Source organism: Alosa alosa, chromosome 13 (genome assembly GCF_017589495.1).
Source record: "Alosa alosa isolate M-15738 ecotype Scorff River chromosome 13, AALO_Geno_1.1, whole genome shotgun sequence".
Classification (NCBI taxonomy): domain Eukaryota; kingdom Metazoa; phylum Chordata; class Actinopteri; order Clupeiformes; family Clupeidae; genus Alosa; species Alosa alosa.
The window spans coordinates 33,155,456-33,172,283 of record NC_063201.1 but is presented as its reverse complement, the minus strand read 5'-3'; the positions used below and the strand labels follow the sequence as shown (position 1 = coordinate 33,172,283).

At 39.7% G+C, this 16,828-nt stretch overlaps 2 protein-coding genes across 2 annotated transcripts in view; one reads left to right on the top strand and one right to left on the bottom strand.

The window, feature by feature from the left end:
- st14 (ST14 transmembrane serine protease matriptase) overlaps positions 1 to 16,828 on the bottom strand; it is a 114,152-nt gene that overhangs the window by 64,593 nt on the left and 32,731 nt on the right. Inside the window, exons 7-10 of the mRNA XM_048260097.1 lie at positions 2,699 to 2,927; positions 2,349 to 2,488; positions 399 to 502; positions 69 to 178 (exon numbers count right to left, since the gene is read on the bottom strand). Of these exons, the coding sequence (XP_048116054.1) occupies positions 69 to 178; positions 399 to 502; positions 2,349 to 2,488; positions 2,699 to 2,927 (583 nt within the window). The remainder of the gene's footprint in view (positions 1 to 68; positions 179 to 398; positions 503 to 2,348; positions 2,489 to 2,698; positions 2,928 to 16,828) is intronic.
- LOC125305404 lies at positions 8,751 to 11,743 on the top strand. The gene is made up of 4 exons (XM_048260098.1): positions 8,751 to 9,692; positions 9,839 to 9,994; positions 10,790 to 10,882; positions 11,175 to 11,743. The coding sequence occupies exons 1-4, from the start codon at positions 9,138 to 9,140 to the stop codon at positions 11,469 to 11,471; spliced, it is 1,101 nt and encodes a 366-aa protein (XP_048116055.1). The 5' UTR covers positions 8,751 to 9,137; the 3' UTR covers positions 11,472 to 11,743.

Sequence of the window (16,828 nt, the reverse complement as noted above, 5' to 3'; positions counted from 1 at the left end):
TTACAGTCATCAATCTCCAACTTCTTTCATGGCCTTATTATGATAAAGTGATTATACTGTGCTCTTACTTTATGCCCAAGACCTCCACATAGTCTTTGTGACAGACTCGAATGTCCACTCCTGGCTCTTTCATACGAAACATTGTGAACGTCAAACGCACATTCATACCTTTAGGCACCTGCAAAAAAAATATCACTGTAGCCAGTTTCTTGAAAGTCAACACATTGCCACCTTTACCATGGAAATATCTGAAGATGATTTCAATTGACATATCATTTTGATAAATATTCATAATGAAAAGTGCAAATTAAAGTTTTAGAAAATATTCAAATTGAACTCAAATTGAAGAGTTTGAGAAAATAATCAAATTTAACTTAGAAGGATGGACGCTAACTTACTGAAATGGTCCATTTGCAGTCTATGTCTGGTGGATAAAAACTGGGAAAGTGAGGTGAGGTGAAGCTACCATTGGTGTTGGTAAAAGTTCCACCACATGTTTTGGCTGCAAAAATGGACCCAATCAAACAAATCAAATACAATTTCACAGTGAAAATACAGCAATAATAAAAACAATTGTTTTCATTAACTACTAACTCATCTTCAGCTGTTTGTTCACAGCGATGGCAGCGAACAGGAAACAGGTATGCCGACTTCTAGTCAAAAATGGAAGTTCGTCACTGTGCTAGTGCACAGAGTCTGTTTTGGGGCTGTCTCCGTCCTTTATCAAGGCTCAGCGTGATTGGGTACGGGTTGGAAATGGACATACAGTAGACAGCTGGTGGTGGCAACCGTTTTGCTGCTTTGGCAACAATTCACAGACATTTCACAGACACTGGCTCCTCTACAAGACAGCCACATCCTAGCCAGGTTGTGAGCATGTCCTTTTCCCCCACCAGTTATGTTTGCTCCCATTTAATTAACTTAGCTCCCATTTAATTAACTTAATTTAGTCAAAAAGAGCACATTACAATAAAACACTCACATGATGTTGGAAACACTAAATATGCCCCTCCTACTACAGGGTTCAGGTCTTATATGTCCTGACCTCCCTCAGGGTAAAGTCTCAGTGCAATATCCTTACTGACACATCTAGTCAGTGCACCAAATAAATACCCAGCTGTCTAGCACACAGTGGCTATCACTCCCCCCCAATGGTCACTGGGAAGTGGGATTGTAACACATCAGACCAACTGCTCAGCCTCCCTGCCTCCCTGTGGCAGACAGGTACAACTACACCCTGTTTTTTGCAAAGGTTACAATTACATTACCTGTAGTTAGTTACCAAGAGGGGACAAAGATAGCTACTGGATACATGGCAGTGCTGAAGCGGGGAGGGTAGGGTGCACGTAGCATAAATGTAACTCGATTCCATGTATTTGTAGTACTATGGACTGGGAGACGGGTGTTCTATCAAAGAGGCTGAAACCCATATAGTTTCACTAAAATAAACAAATTGTAATTGTTTTAGAGGTATACTATATAGAGGTATAGAGGTTTGAGGGGGCAGTCGTGGCCTACTGGTTAGCACTTCGGACCTGTAACCGGAGGGTTGCCGGTTCGAACCCCGACCAGTAGGCACGGCTGAAGTGCCCTTGAGCAAGGCACCTAACCCCTCACTGCTCCCCGGAAATACTGTTGATGCAGGCAGCTCACTGCGCCGGGATTAGTGTGTGCTTCACCTCACTGTGTGTACACTGTGTGCTGTGTCTGTTTCACTAATTCACGGATTGGGATAAATGCAGAGATCAAATTTCCCTCACGGGATCAAAAGAGTATATATACTATACTACTATACTATACTATGAAGTTTCAGGTATTTTTGGCGACTGTAGAGCTCCGCCTAGAGTTGTGATATATTTATATTTTACTCTGCTGTTGTAAATAGCCTACTTCTCATGGTTTGTTCCCCCTGTACACAATGAAATGCTTTTGTTGTGGAGGCGAAGGATTAACAACAGGCAAAACTATCTCCAAAGAGCTACAGTCCCCTCCATAATTTTTGGAACACATGCTAAAGTTGACTAAAAAGAGGAATAAAAATCATCTTTTGGAAATTGATCCTAATGCCTTAATGAAAGAAAATGAGGAAAAATCCAACTTTTAAGGACACCAATTTTCACCAATTTTTGTGAATGAATAATGTATCGTAAATAAATAAATGTAGGTAAACGATTCCCCTATTGCAAGTTTGTTATAAAGGTAATATAAATGTGAAATTCTTAATAGTGTACCTTTAAAAATTCGGGTGCAAATTTCGTTCATTTCTACAGTAATTTTATGAGCTAACTCTATCTGCCTTGACTGTGCTCAAAGTAGTCTCAAAATATTTAAGACAGAATGACACATACTTGTGGTTATGGGAATGACAGATAACTCTCCTTGGAAACCTGGCCACTGCTTATTGCTGTCAGTGATGAAGTTGATCAGTAGAATGTTGCTTGAGGAAACCACTTGTAGCTGGTTAGTGGGAGGTCGCTTGCCACACTGCCTGTTAGAACCATGTGAGAACCATATGAAGACCAGTAAGAACCTGACCACCTTCCTTTCAACCCTTACAAGACAGACATCTGAAACATTTTTGAAAGTCTGGAACAAATATTAGTTACCATTAGTAACCATTAAGTAGCAATAAAACATCTTTAGTAATCATTTCTTCTCATGAAGTACACACTTGATATGTTACAGCAGAATTACTGACTTGGTGATGGCTTGGGAGTCATCTGGGCTGAGTGAGTCATAAATGAATACAAAGTCATTGGTACAGTCATCCTCCACATGGAAAAATGGGAACTTTACAAAAATGGCAGTATCTTTGGGTGCTCGAATCTGCCACTGACAGCGTGCATGGGGTGGGTACTTCTTTGGAAACCCTGGCGACTGGAATTCCTTCACAGAATAGTCGGCTTCAAGGCGGTAGAAACACTCCTCTGGTAGGGAAAGAGAACCCTGGTGGGTTAGTCTGGTCAAATTTGTAACACACTTCAACCTAAATCACTATTAACACAATATGTAACCAAAATGTAAAGATGCAGAGGATACACAACCTGGGGTTTTGGTGTGACTAGAGCATTCATTAACTTGTTAAGAAGATTAATATATTCATTAAAAGAGGTTATAAAGTCTATATATCTTTTCATGTTGCTATGTTGTATTGGATGGTACAACAGGGTTTCTGCCAGTTCAAAAAAGTAAACTTTAAGACCTACATGGCGTGAAAATGGCAGAAAATCCCAGAATTACTTTCAACATTGCAGCGTGCCAATAACTAGAAAATTAATATAGAGCTAGAACACACGGAATCAACTATGAAATAGTTGCGAACAGCAGTGAATGGGGTCCAAGCAGTTTATGAATATTACGAATATTAATGAAATTGAGATGCTAAACTTGGGTTACTCCTGCAATGCTTGGAAATTGAACCTGCATCTCTCATGTTGTTATCTACACTGCTAACCACTGCACCAGCAAGCCCTACACTAGAGATGCAACGATATAGAATTTTAGGGCTGATAACGATAACCGATATTTATTGGTTTGTTGTGGCCGATACCGATAACCGATAATACTCTCGAAAAAAAATTGTGAAAAGTGAATTGGGGACAGCATTTTTTAAGCATAATTTAATTGCAGTAATTTTACCTACCACCAATGATGGACAGAACTCATAATAGTCCTCAATGGTACAGCAGTCAACAAAATAGCTGTAGCCTAGGCCTATGTGTGGCTCCTTTAAGTGAACCTGACGTCAGTGAATTGCGACTGATTGGCCAGCGACAGTGTATGAATCGTTTTCTTATGGAGTAAACGCCGAACGCAGATAAACGGTTAAGCTGGGGAAAAGCTATAGCGACCAAATCAGTTTGTGAGGGAAACTTATGTTTAGTTTCAACTGCATGTAACTGAATAAAGCTGCAACTCCTCGGTCTGTACACTGTAAAAAATGATTTTGAGGTGTTGTAAATGTGATGTAGTTATATGTGTATATTATACATACAATGACTACATTCTGTCGTTTGCACTATAATATTAGATAAACTACACTCGATTACCTAATTTTCTTATGTAAACAATACTTGGGACGACACATGTTATTTATTAGTAAACTCCATGCAAGATATATGTAGAATGTGAAAAGTGTCCGGTAAGATATATCCTATTTTTTTAAGTATTCAATAGACATGCACATTTGACATGAATACACCTGAATCATCCGGCGGCGACGACGTTCTCTCTTTTCTACGCATCTTCACTATGAGGTAAGGTCTCCAACGTGGTATTGCACATTTAATCTCCTACTCATGAAGCTCCAATGTATCATCGCAACTTGCAGAGCAGTAAGTTAGCGTTATGGTCATCATTTGTGTGTCACCGAGGTGTTGATTACTTTTTATACAGTCAATGGTTGAGATTTTGTGGATTGTACTATATTAAACTATCAACCTCTGTAGCACCAGAACCACCGTTATGAACACAAAAAGTGAATTACAGTCCCGCTGTTAATCTTCTAGAATCTACCTGGAAGGTAACGCTAGCTAAATTAACATAGCAGCCATACGTTACACCGTTTTCAGTCGTGGGGGTTGCTAGAGGTTATAACGTTTGAATCTAGCTAATGTGCTAACTTAGTTAGCTGACGCGTAGGCTAAGCTTTGCAAATCCCCGCCCTTTATATTATTATTTTTTGACTATTTTAGGTCCTTTGACGGTGTTATGCTGGTGTTATTGCAACATCTAATTTTAGCAATCATTTAAAATCTACATACTTCGCTTAGCAAGCAGCTGGCGCTAGGCTAACTGTAACGTTGCTGTGAAGAGATGTGGGACGTGTTGCTTGCGGTAACGTTAGGCTCTTGTCTCACAACGCAATGAATAGTGACTCAGTGTTTCCAAATAACTTACAGTGGGTCGTTGTTTGTGTCTTTTTATTACCTTTTACAACACCTAAGCAAGACAAGGACAACACTTTATATTTTAACATGGCAGTGCCGGTATGTCCGTGGATTTGAGTGTGCCTCAATGGACAATAGAAAGGCAGGGCTGGGAAATGCTCACGAAGCATAGACCGAATACAGCTTCCTTAAAATGTAACTTTGAAAATCTGCAGTGATCTGCGGTCTGTTAGTAATGTTTTGCCTGTCCGTTATGTAGGCTAACCTCTACGTTGTATTTTTTCTGTTCGCAGCATTGTAAACGACATGACGTACGATGACAAGATTGACAACCTAAGGTATGACTTCTAACTGATTATCCAATATCCGTTGCACATAAATACCCTTCAGTCAGTAACCATTCGTGATAAAACTGTCCAACACATATATTTTCAATGAACCAAATACTGATATTTTTACAGACACACATTCAGGGTCGGAGGTGACATGGAACACATTTGTGAACAATAACGCCTAAACTGGCAATCTCTGATTAGAAAATGAATTGGCATTGCAAAGCATGTGATTTTGCAACAGAAAGAAGAGCAGAATTGTTGAAGCATTATAGACTAAAACATGGACACTGTGGTCGAAACCAATCAATACCATGTCTACATTCTAATTGTCCTTGCTCTTTCAAGACCTGGAGTTCATTACGTAGCCATTTGTCTCGATATCATACGGAATCTACAGCATTGAATCAGTTGAGATCATTTACTTGTCTTGTGTGCCGATCATGTGGTTTCCAAACAGAGAGGCAATATTTTGAGCACATTGGAAGACATCTTAAAAAATTTGAAACTGTCAGTTGTGTATTTCAAGATTGTGATCACACCACAAACATATACAGAACATTTTTCTCTCACAAAAGTAAGAAACATACTCCTCATACACATGGAGATTTCAAGGGGTCAGTTTTTCAGGATAATCAAATGCAGTTATCTGGTGAAGATGAGGAAAATGAAAGCAACTTTGATTCTGTCTTTGTGGAAGAAGAGGATGTAAGAAAGGCAATTAGTGACAGATTTGGATGTCTCTTACTTAAATTGGAAAGCATTTTCAATGTCTCCAACACATGTTTGAATGACATCATAGAAGAGCTTTATTTCATTACTTCCACTGCTTCAGGCCCAGTTATTAAAGAGATTGTACTAACCACTTTGCAAAAGCATGGATGCACTATTGATGATTCTGTGGTTTCAGAACTGGTGACAAATATTTGCCAGCAAAACCCTGTGAGTTCAGCTTTGGCCGCAGATGGGCCTTTAAGCACATCCTACAAAAGAAGCATCTTCTTGAAGGAACACTTTTCTATCATAGAACCTGTTGAACACATTCTTGATGATCAGGAGCACAAAACCTTTCAGTATGTGCCAGTTTTGCCTGTGCTTTCTCTACTTTTGGACAAAAAAGACATCCAAGATAAGCTCTTCCATAGAGGCAGGACACATTCTGAAGCCGGTTATAGGTCATTTCATGATGGGTCACACTTCAAAGACAATCAGTTCTGATCTACAGATGATACAAAATTGTCACTGATACTTTACGTTGATGATTTTGAAGTTTGTAATCCACTAGGAACGTCACGCAAAAAGCACAAGATCACAGCTGGGTATTGGGAGATATCCCTGCTACTTTGAGATCTACACTCTCCTCTATTTTTCTTGCTGTCCTTTGCAAGGCAGATGATGTGAAACGGTATGGATACTCTAAAGTGCTAGAACCTTTGCTCAAAGATTTGAAGGTTTTGGAAGACGAAGGGGTTTTTGTTCCATGTTTGGGTAAAACCCTCAAAGGCACTGCATTCTGTGTGGTTGCTGACAATCTTGGAGCTCATTCAATTGGGGGGGTTCGTCGAAAGCTTTTCTGCATCACATTATTGCCGCTTTTGTACAGCAGAAAGTTCGCAGGTTCAAAGTCATCAAGTTAGTACAGGAATATTCCCTCTTAGAACAAAGCATGACCACAGTCTGCATGTTGAAAAGGCTTTGAACGACTCCACACAAGTCCATTGTTTTGGGGTAAAATCGCAGTGTGCCATCTCTGACAGACTTAGTTTTTTTCATGCGATTTCTGGTTACCCTCCCGATGTTATGCATGACTTGCTTGAGGGCATAGTACCACTGGAACTTGCTCTGTGTCTGAATAGTCTTATCAAGAAGAAGTTTTTCTCTCTTGAGGAGTTAAATCATTCTATCAGACACTTTCCCTACAAATGGTCTGACAAAACGAACTGCCCTCAAGCTGTTCCACTGGACTTAACCTCACGAAGAAGCATAGGAGGCAACGCACATGAGAACTGGTGTTTGTTGCGGATGTTGCCCTTCATGGTTGGCAGAAAAGTACCAGAAGATGACCTTGTGTGGCAGGTTATAATGACTCTTAAAGACATTGTTGAGCTTGTGATGGCTCCAATTCATACACACTACACAATTGGTTGCCTTGACAGTAAGATTGGTGAGCACCGGCACAGATTTAAGGAAGTGTTCCTAGAAGAAAGAATTATTCCCAAGCACCATTTCATCGAGCACTATCCATGGCTCATAACCGCCTTTGGACCTGTAGTGGCTTTGTGGACCATGAGGTTTGAAGGGAAACACAGCTTTTTCAAGAAGATTGTGCGCCAGACTGGTTCCTTCCGAAATATCTTAATGACGATGGCTAAGAAACATCAGTCCATGATTGCATATCATTTCCACGACTCAAATTTTCTGAAGCCAACGCTGTCGGTTTCCAAAATTTCCAGAGTTGCTGTTGAAGTTCTGAGAGAGGAGATTAAAGAGTCCATTGCAAGGAAGTTTCCCACTGAATTGTCTGTGAACATGGCAAATAAAGTGTCAATTCTGGGCACTGACTATGCTGTTGGGATGCTGTTACCTTTTGGACAAACTGGAGGATTGCCTGATTTTGTTGAAATAATTCAGATTATCATTGTGCACGAAGCCCCATTTTTTGTAATGAAGGTATTAAGTGCTTGGTATGATGAACATTTCCGGGCTTTTGAAGTAGAATACACAAGAAGGATAGAAGTCCTTGAACAACCACAGCTGGCTGATGTGTATCCCTTGGCAGCATACAAAGTTGCAGGCAGACAAATGGTGTCTTTAAAACACTTTATTAGCACATCAGAATAGGTAATTGCACACAAATAATTTTATATGACAGAATTACCCTTAAATGTTGAATTAAAACAATATCTAAATGTTTCTGAAAGGGCACATTTGAGCTTGTTGACTGGCCTACTACAGTGCTGTGAAAAAGTATTTTCCCCCTTGCTAAAGTTGACTAAGAAGAGGAATATAAAATCATCTTTTGGAAATTGATCTTAATGCCTTAATTTAAAAAAAATGAGTAAAAATCCAACCTTTAAGGACACCAATGTTCTTTGTGAATTAAGAATGTATCGTAAATAAATAAATAAATAAATAAATAAGTAAATAAATGTTCTTCCTTAAAAAATACAGAGGGCATAAGTATTTGCCCCAATATGTTAAAGAATTGAACTTTGAAAAGAATGTTTAAGAATTACTCTTTTTAGTAAACTTTAGCAAGGGGGCAAATACTTTTTCATAGCACTGTATATTGTTGTAGTCAGGAGTAACCCTGAGTTGTCTGAGTTAATTGCTGATACAACCTTTAAACTCCAACTCTATTTCAATCATTGACTAACACATTTTTCTTTCTTTTTTCCCCCCCCATCACAGCTGAGTGTATCCAATGCAGGAATGTCTCTGCCAGCCCAGTTACGAGTGGTGATTAAAGATTGTGATGTGAGGAAGCTTACCCTTCCCTCTGGCATTCCTCAAACATTAGAAGCACTTCGTTCAATAATCCTGGAGACATTCCAACTTGATGGGGATTTTTCTCTAATGTATGAAGATAAAGATTTTGGCAATGAATATTTCACTCTGACCTCAACAGCAGATATAAATGACAAGAGCACAATCAAAATCGTCCAAGTAGAGTCCACAGTCACCCTTACCTTCAGCCCTATAGCTGAATCTGACTTGGTGATGAGCTCTACTCCAAGATCATCACATCAAAATTCAGAGGCACAATGCAGTGCAGATAATAGCTTGGCCAGTAGCTCAAGAGACAGTGATCCTTCCGGATTCTTGCCGATTGGATCCTTGGCCTCTACACTTTGAGATACCCAAGTTTTCACGTGATGTGGAGTTGATTCTGCAAGAGGCAAACAAACAGTACCATATGAATGGTACATCATTCGATGACGCAAGGGTGAAGGCAGCTATTAGGCAGACTTTATCTGATTCAATCTTCCAATATACAGCTTATCCCACGGATCACCACATACTACAAGTTGTTGAAGCGCTTGTGGGGAAGTTTCCATGTCTCAAGGAGCCTGGGTCCTTCTCAGGGATGTATGGCTGGCAGCAAAGTTTAAAAACGAGGATGAGCAACTTCCGACGCATGCTGAAAAGCCGAAACATATCCTGCCCTGAGATTGAGGTGAATTTTTTAAAAAGGAAGGATTCGAGCAACCAGGCCCCGGCAAAAAACATAAAAAGACCAAAAAGGGCAGAAGTTAACTATCTTCCTCCCTTTCCTGTGGGAGAAACAAAGGAGGGTTTGGAGAAAGAGAGACTTGATTTGCTTTATGAGGTAAAGAAGAAACACAACGAAAGAACAATCACAGCCAAAATGGCCAAAACATTTGCAATTCGAAGACTTGAAGTGGTGCATGATGGTCCCTCTGTCCAAGAGTTCATAGAGCGATGGCCTGGCTTATTCCGAGAGGATCAAGTAAGAAAGCTCAATCTATTTATTATGTCTAGTATGAATGTCTTCTTTCCATTTCAGGTTATTTGTTTCTCTGTTTGTTGTTATCAATCCATGCACAAATTCTAAAAAGATTTATTTGGGAGCACTGTGCTTTTTCTCATTTTTAGGTGAAGGAGGAGTTCAGAAGAATCACAGCCATTCCACTTGAGGCGACATTCCTGGGCAAACTTGACCATTACACACCACAGCTTCTCAAAGTGATGAGAGCCAAGGGAGGAGTGGCTGGATCCAAGATTTGTCCTATATTGGATACTCTGTGCCAGGTACTTTTAGTCTCACATACAGTTCATTAATTTATGTTTTCATAATATAATGCTTACTCAGTTACCAGGTAAAAGTTTGGAGACACCTACTCGTACAGTATGTGTTTCTTTTTCAGAGTATTCTGACATTGTAGAATAAAAATGAAAACTTGACACTTTGAGCTGCATAGTTATTTAGTAAGCAAAAATTATTTACAAAGGAAAAATGTTTAATATAGGCTTTTCACAGTAGCCATCATTTGCTGTGATGGCACAGCAAATGATCTCAACCACTATTCTCAGTGGTTGAGAGAATGCCAAAATAGAGATAGATAAAGTATCTATCTATCTATCTATCTATCTCTATTTTGGCATTCTCTCAACCACTGAGAATAGTTTTCTAATATTCTTGAAGGACTTCCTATGCAGATAGATTGCACTTCCTGACTTCACTGACCTGACAAATACGCTTCTGGAGGAATGGTCAAAAAATCCCTTAAACACACTTCTAAACCTTGTGGAAAACCTTCCCAGAAGAGTTGAAGCTGAATAGCTTAAGTTCATATGTGAGTCAAGGCAAGTGACCCAATACTTTTGGCAATATAGTGTAAGGTTGGTTAGAAGAATGCCAGTAGTGTGAGACAATGTCATCACAGCAAATGTTGGCTGCTTTGAGAAGTCTAACATACAGTATAAAATAATGTGCTCTGTTTTGTTTGTTCACTGCATAACCCTGTGTGTTAGGTCTGTCCAAACTTTGACTGGTATGTTTTATTATGCCATGTATAAATGTGCAAACAATATGTCTCCTAACAGCTCCATAGTATCGACCAACAAAGAGATGCAGTCATCTGCAGCCTCATGGAGTACTTTGGAGAAAACAACGACGAGCTGTTTCTAAAATGCCAGGTATACCCATTTGTAATGATATGGTTATTTCTGTTGACATATTAGACAGCCATTCTTTCTATCTTGTCTATAGAGTGCTGAGTATTTGATACAGTCAGAAAAGAAATGTGGGTGTTGGGGTGTGTGTGTGTGGGGGATAACTCAGTTATCTTGCCAAATGTAAGTTATTCAGTTATCTTAAGGTTTGGCACTAAACTTACTTGGACTTGGAATACCCATTGTTGTGCCATGGATAGTGGAGTATTTCCTTTGTTAATGTAATGTTGTTGTGTTGTGTTTTGCTTTAATCAAGGAGAATGACCGAAGCAGCCAATCTCAAACCATGAAGGTCCTTCTGGTCTACTCTCAAGATGATCCAGTGGATCCAGTGGATGTGGCACTTGTAATCGATGGCACTGAAGTGCTCACTAAACTTGAAAACAAAACAAAGGCATGTATACTGCTGATGGGACTGATATATGCTTTGAATCTTGAGTACCCACCTAAACTGAAGAATACCTTTGATGCTTTTCAGAAGATATTCCTTGAGCTTGAGCCAAAAAGGCTTCTAAATAAGGTGCAAACACTTAGAAACAAATTGCTGACTTAAGAGAATGGATTCGGATACTTCTTTCAGTTCATGGTGTTGCACAAGCACTGAGCTTTTTTTCAGAATAGAATTACCATTGTAAGCAAGTTTTACTTTATGGCTTTATGGTATGGAGAATGGTTAACCTTTGGAATTTTAAAAATATTTGTATTTTTTATTTTTAAACTTGAGACTCTTTAATATAAATGTGTAACTTTCCCAGTTGTGGGTGTACTTTGGTACTGACTTAGGATAATGGATTCGGATACTTCTTTCATTTTATGGTATTGCACAAGCACTGAGTCGTCCCCCCTCGTCTCTGTTACTAAAATAGAATTACCATTGTAAGCAAGTTTTACTTTATGGTATGGAGAAAGGTGCAATTTCTTTTCTTTTTTTTTTTAAACTTAGTATCTTTAATACAAATTTGTAACTTTCCCAGTTGTGGGTGTACTTTGGTACTTACTTGGTTAATTAAAAACAGTTGTTCTGTAAATTGTGTGGTGTCATTATTACACTATTGAAATGTGTTATATAAATTAACGTTGAAAAAATTCAAAGCATGTTCGGTTTGAGAACAGGAAAAGATGAGTAGATAAGACATAATTTTTAGGGCTTCATTTACATTCAGAAGGCTAGAAAAATATATGTAAAAAATCCTAGTAAGCTTTACGTAATATATTATAGTAAAAGATACTTGGACAATCTGTGTAATCAAAGGTAAACATTTACCTAAAAAAAGTATGTAAAAATTGTGAAGTCTTCGTAAGCTTTACATAATATATTATGGTAAAGGACATTTGGAAAATCTGTGTAATCAAAGGTAAAGATTTACCTAAAAAAAGTAAGTGGAAATTGCTGCCACAATTTTTTTGCGTAAATAGTGTCAGTTATTTTTTACAGTGTATCTTGTGTCCGTCTATTCTGTTGTGCACAACCTGCATCAGAAATGAAAGGGGTTAGCCCCGAAGGTTTTAATGATATACTGATGATGACCTGTCTGGAACTGAAGCAGGAATGATTAGCATATTTCTCTGCAATAATACAAGCCAAACGAACGAAATACAGTTATTAGGGGTTTGCACGGCGTGTCATCAGATATGGACGTCGCCATATTGGAGATACTCGCCTCATTAGAAAGCATTAGGCACTGAAGTAAATCCCTAACATTGTCAAGGAAAATGGTTCATTATTGCCGTGTTTTAGGTTGTACCAATAGGTCAGACTGGAAAAAACATCTGGTGTAGGTATCGACTTCCAAAAGTTATTAAAAAACCAGGGAGAAGGGACAATAATGCCAGAAGGAGGAGGAAGGGGGGCGCTTGTGGTTGAACTTGGTACGTCATCTCCCTTACCCAACTCATATGGATCTGCGCTGCCAATAAACCGTAATTTCTCGAAATATCGCGCCTTTTCTTGTGGTCAGAGTCCTGCCCTATATGCCTTTGCATCTCAGACGCATGATGAGCTTTTCTGTTGTTTAAAAACGGCTACAATCACGTAAGATATCCAAAGTGCATAATACTCCATTGTACTTCATTCACTGAATACCGCCAATATGGCCGCGCATGCTGGATTACCATGGTTACCGGACATAACGTGACGTCCATGCAAACCCCTAGGGCTGTATAAAGTTGTCCAAATCAATAGGTCATAATTAAGCGTTGTGTTGTTATGTCCAATGCACAAACAAAACCAGGAAACAGACAAATATTATCAAGGCTTTGAATGTTTCTGTGTGTGCACGGGGTGTCTGTAGATCGGTGTTGCAGGTGCCCCTGTGGCCATGCATGCACCCTTAAAATAGCATCTGAATTTGCGCCACTGACTTTAAATGCAGCAGGGGTAAACAAAGTTTTCATGTTACAAATCCGTTTCCCATTCAGTCTTTAAACAACAACAGAAGCGGAGCGCATACACGCTGCTCGCACGCATAGACAGTAAAAACTAGCTCGTCTGGTGTAGCCAATGGAAGCATATCTTTGCAAAAGTTCTGTGGCCATTCCATGTTCGTCAAATACAGTTCTTGCATGATTGTTCAAGAACTGAAAAACAATTGCTTTAGCTCACAGGCCTTTTCTCCTCCGTAGGCTACTGCCGAATAATAGCGCTGAAAATGTTGTGGCATGCATGACTGAGCAGGACTGTGCATTACCTTTTTTGTCAGATCATGGAGAGATTTCAGGTGTGCAATAACTTTAAAAGGAGTTTTCATATGTTAGGGTGGTGTGGGCGATTACTATTGAAATGTTAAAACTGAATTGTCCACTGAAATCACAACTTAAACAACCCCTGAATTCATAATGGTGGGTGGGTATAAATTGGGTACAAATTTTAACCCAAATTATTAATTGCACAAAATGATTGTTTTTTTTGTTAAAAAAAATAGATTAGATTCCCCATGCAAACTTTGAAATGAACAAACTGAACAAAAATGTTGGTAGTGTTGCATAGGCCTACACAATATTGATAATTTAAAAGTACAAATCTCATAGGCCTATTATTTAGGAGGACTACCCTCGCAAAAAAGGGGTGACGGTATGTTTGTTTCAAATGAGTAGCCCTCCATATGATTTTTTTGGCTTTTTTTCCTTTTATTTGGACAGGACAGTGGAGAGTGACAGGAAGCAAGCGGGAGAGAGAGAGATGGGGTGGGATCGGGAAATGACCACAGGTTGGATTTGAACCTGGGTCCCCGTGGGCACTCGGACCCGTATATGGTACGGGCACTGTAGCCTGCTGCGCCACCGCGCCCCCGGGTAAATTTTTAACAAACTAGAATATATGTTTTAATTCTTTCATGGAGTAAACATGGATGACTCCTTTCTGGCCAAATTTCACAGCTTTCACGTAACAGCTTTATGTAGGCTAAATCGAGTTTGAACGGAGAGAATAGAAAAGTGTTGACTGTGCCAGTTCTCCCCTACTCTCGCATAGTAAACAAATGGAATGTTGGAACATTGCACTCCCCAACACATACGCGAAAGGTCGGGTTTGCTTCATCTTTTGATGACACGTTTTGAAGTTTTATTTTGAAAACAGAAGATTAGCCTACTTAACATAACTGTGGTTCTGTGAGAAATGTCATAAGATCCAAGACCAAGAAGAGAGAACACATTACCCCTGTGTTGGCTGAACTGCACTGGCTCCCTGTTTCCTATAGAATTGATTTTAAGGTTATGTTAATTGCTTACAAAGCTCTGAATGGCATAGCACCTTCATATCTCTGAGCTTTTAACATCTTATCAACCACAAAGGAAACTTAGATCTTCCAATTCTAATCTTTTAATTGTACCCAAAGTGCTCCAGAGTGGAGAAGCTGCTTTTATTCATTATGCCCCAAAACTATGGAACACTCTGCCTCTGTATATCAAGCAGGCAAGTTCAGTAAATATTTTTAAAAAAGATCTGAAAACATACCTGTATGAGAAAGCCTTTAGTTAACTCATCTTATCTTGTAGACTACTTTTTCAGATTATTCTACATCTGCTGCCATTGGAGGGCGCAGCCAGCCAGAAGCAGATGGGCTCCCCCTATTAAGTCAGGTTCTGCTCAAGGTTTCTTCCTGGAATATGGGAGTTTTTCCTTGACACAGTTGCCATATGGCGTGCTTGTGGGAGGTAAAGGGTTAAGGCTGCCAGTCTTAAATGTCTGTGTATAAAGTCAAATAATTACGACATATGCTAAGAACATGCTAAAGCTGGCTGCTTGGAAGCCGCATCAACGGGGCCTAAGCATTTGTTAGCAAAGCCTTTATATATCTATAGAAGTATAATATTATTTCTGATATGTTGCTGATTGGATCATTAACGGCCACAGCAACAAAGGGGAATGACTGACTCTTCTCTATAATTGTGTTACATGTTATTTTCTATATTTCTGATATGTTGCTGATTGGATCATAAACAGCCACAGCAATGAAGAAAAGTGAAAGTGATTGATAATGACTGACTGACTCTATTATTGTGTGACATGCTCCAAATGTAAACCACTTTGAGCTGCATTCTGTGTATGAAAGGTGCTATACAATAAAGCTTATTATTATTATTATTATTATTATTATTATTATTATTAAGATTACAACATTACATACCACGTGCACACATGTGCAGGCCAGACGTCTTAAGCTGACTGCATAACGTGATTATTTCTGAGATTCTGCTACGTTTTCAATCCGGAATTGTGCATATGTCATGGTTGAAAACGTCAGAATCTCAGAAATAATCACGTAATGCAGTCAGTTTAAGAACTCTGCAGGCGGGTACATGAAGTCGAATCCCCCAAATGTTTCACAGATTTTTTTATTTTATTTTTTTTTGCGGTGATGACGGTGACGAGCTCAGACCCGCAGTAGGAGTCATGTGACCGCGGTATTGCGGTAATGCGGTCACCGTTCCAGCCCTAACCCACATACACTCCATTAGACCCCCCCCCCCCCCCCCCCCACACACAAACATACCATACCTCCCTACCTCACCCCACACTACACCCCTCACACACAACCTACATACACACAGGTACCCCCCCAACACACACACACACACATCACACACACCATTACCCTACACCATACATGGGCAACATACGGCCCGCGGGCCACATCCGGACCCGTGGGCTTTCCCTGACCGGCCCGCGTGAGTGTTGATGAAATGGTGGCACAGGCCTATGGTTGTACTGACTCCTTCACATTTTCATGGCCTAGCCTAATTATATAGATATTGTAGTACTTTTTTATATCAGTCTTTGAAAACGGAAAAAAAATGTCAATGTCAAAAAATCATTTTCGAGAATAAGGATTAAATACTGGACATAGATTAAAAAGCCTATTGCTGTTTTTCCTTTGTCTCCCTCACATTTTCATCTGTTCTTACGAGTAGTAAACAAAACCATATGATTTACTTAATGTTATACAAGAACAGAATAGAATTGGACAGAATTGAGTTCAGACTTGAGTTAGGTATTTTGGGTCTGGCCCTCCTCAACAGTCCCAGTTTGTCATGTGGCCCCTTGGGGAAATTAGTTGCCCACCCCTGCCCTACACACACAGACACACCTTTACACCCCCTTACACACACACACACACCATACACCCGCCCCCCTTACACACACACACCATACCCCCCCACACACACACACAGGTACATCCCTCAACACACACACCATTACACCCCCACACACACAGAGACACAAACATACCATACCTCCCCCCACACATACACCATTTCACTATACCCCCACACACACACACACACACACACACCATTACCCCACACACACAAACACACCTTTACCCCCCACACACACACACACACATAATACCCCCATGCACACACACACCATCCATATTTCCTCCCACACACCTACACACGACCCCTCCC

Coding starts and splice junctions, on each gene's coding strand:
- LOC125305404 (XM_048260098.1), top strand. CDS start 9,138: ATGAATGGTACATCATTCGATGACGCAAGGGTGAAGGCAGCTATTAGG. Junction 9,995..10,789: donor TATTGGATACTCTGTGCCAG/GTACTTTTAGTC, acceptor GTCTCCTAACAG/CTCCATAGTATCGACCAACA. Junction 10,883..11,174: donor AGCTGTTTCTAAAATGCCAG/GTATACCCATTT, acceptor GCTTTAATCAAG/GAGAATGACCGAAGCAGCCA.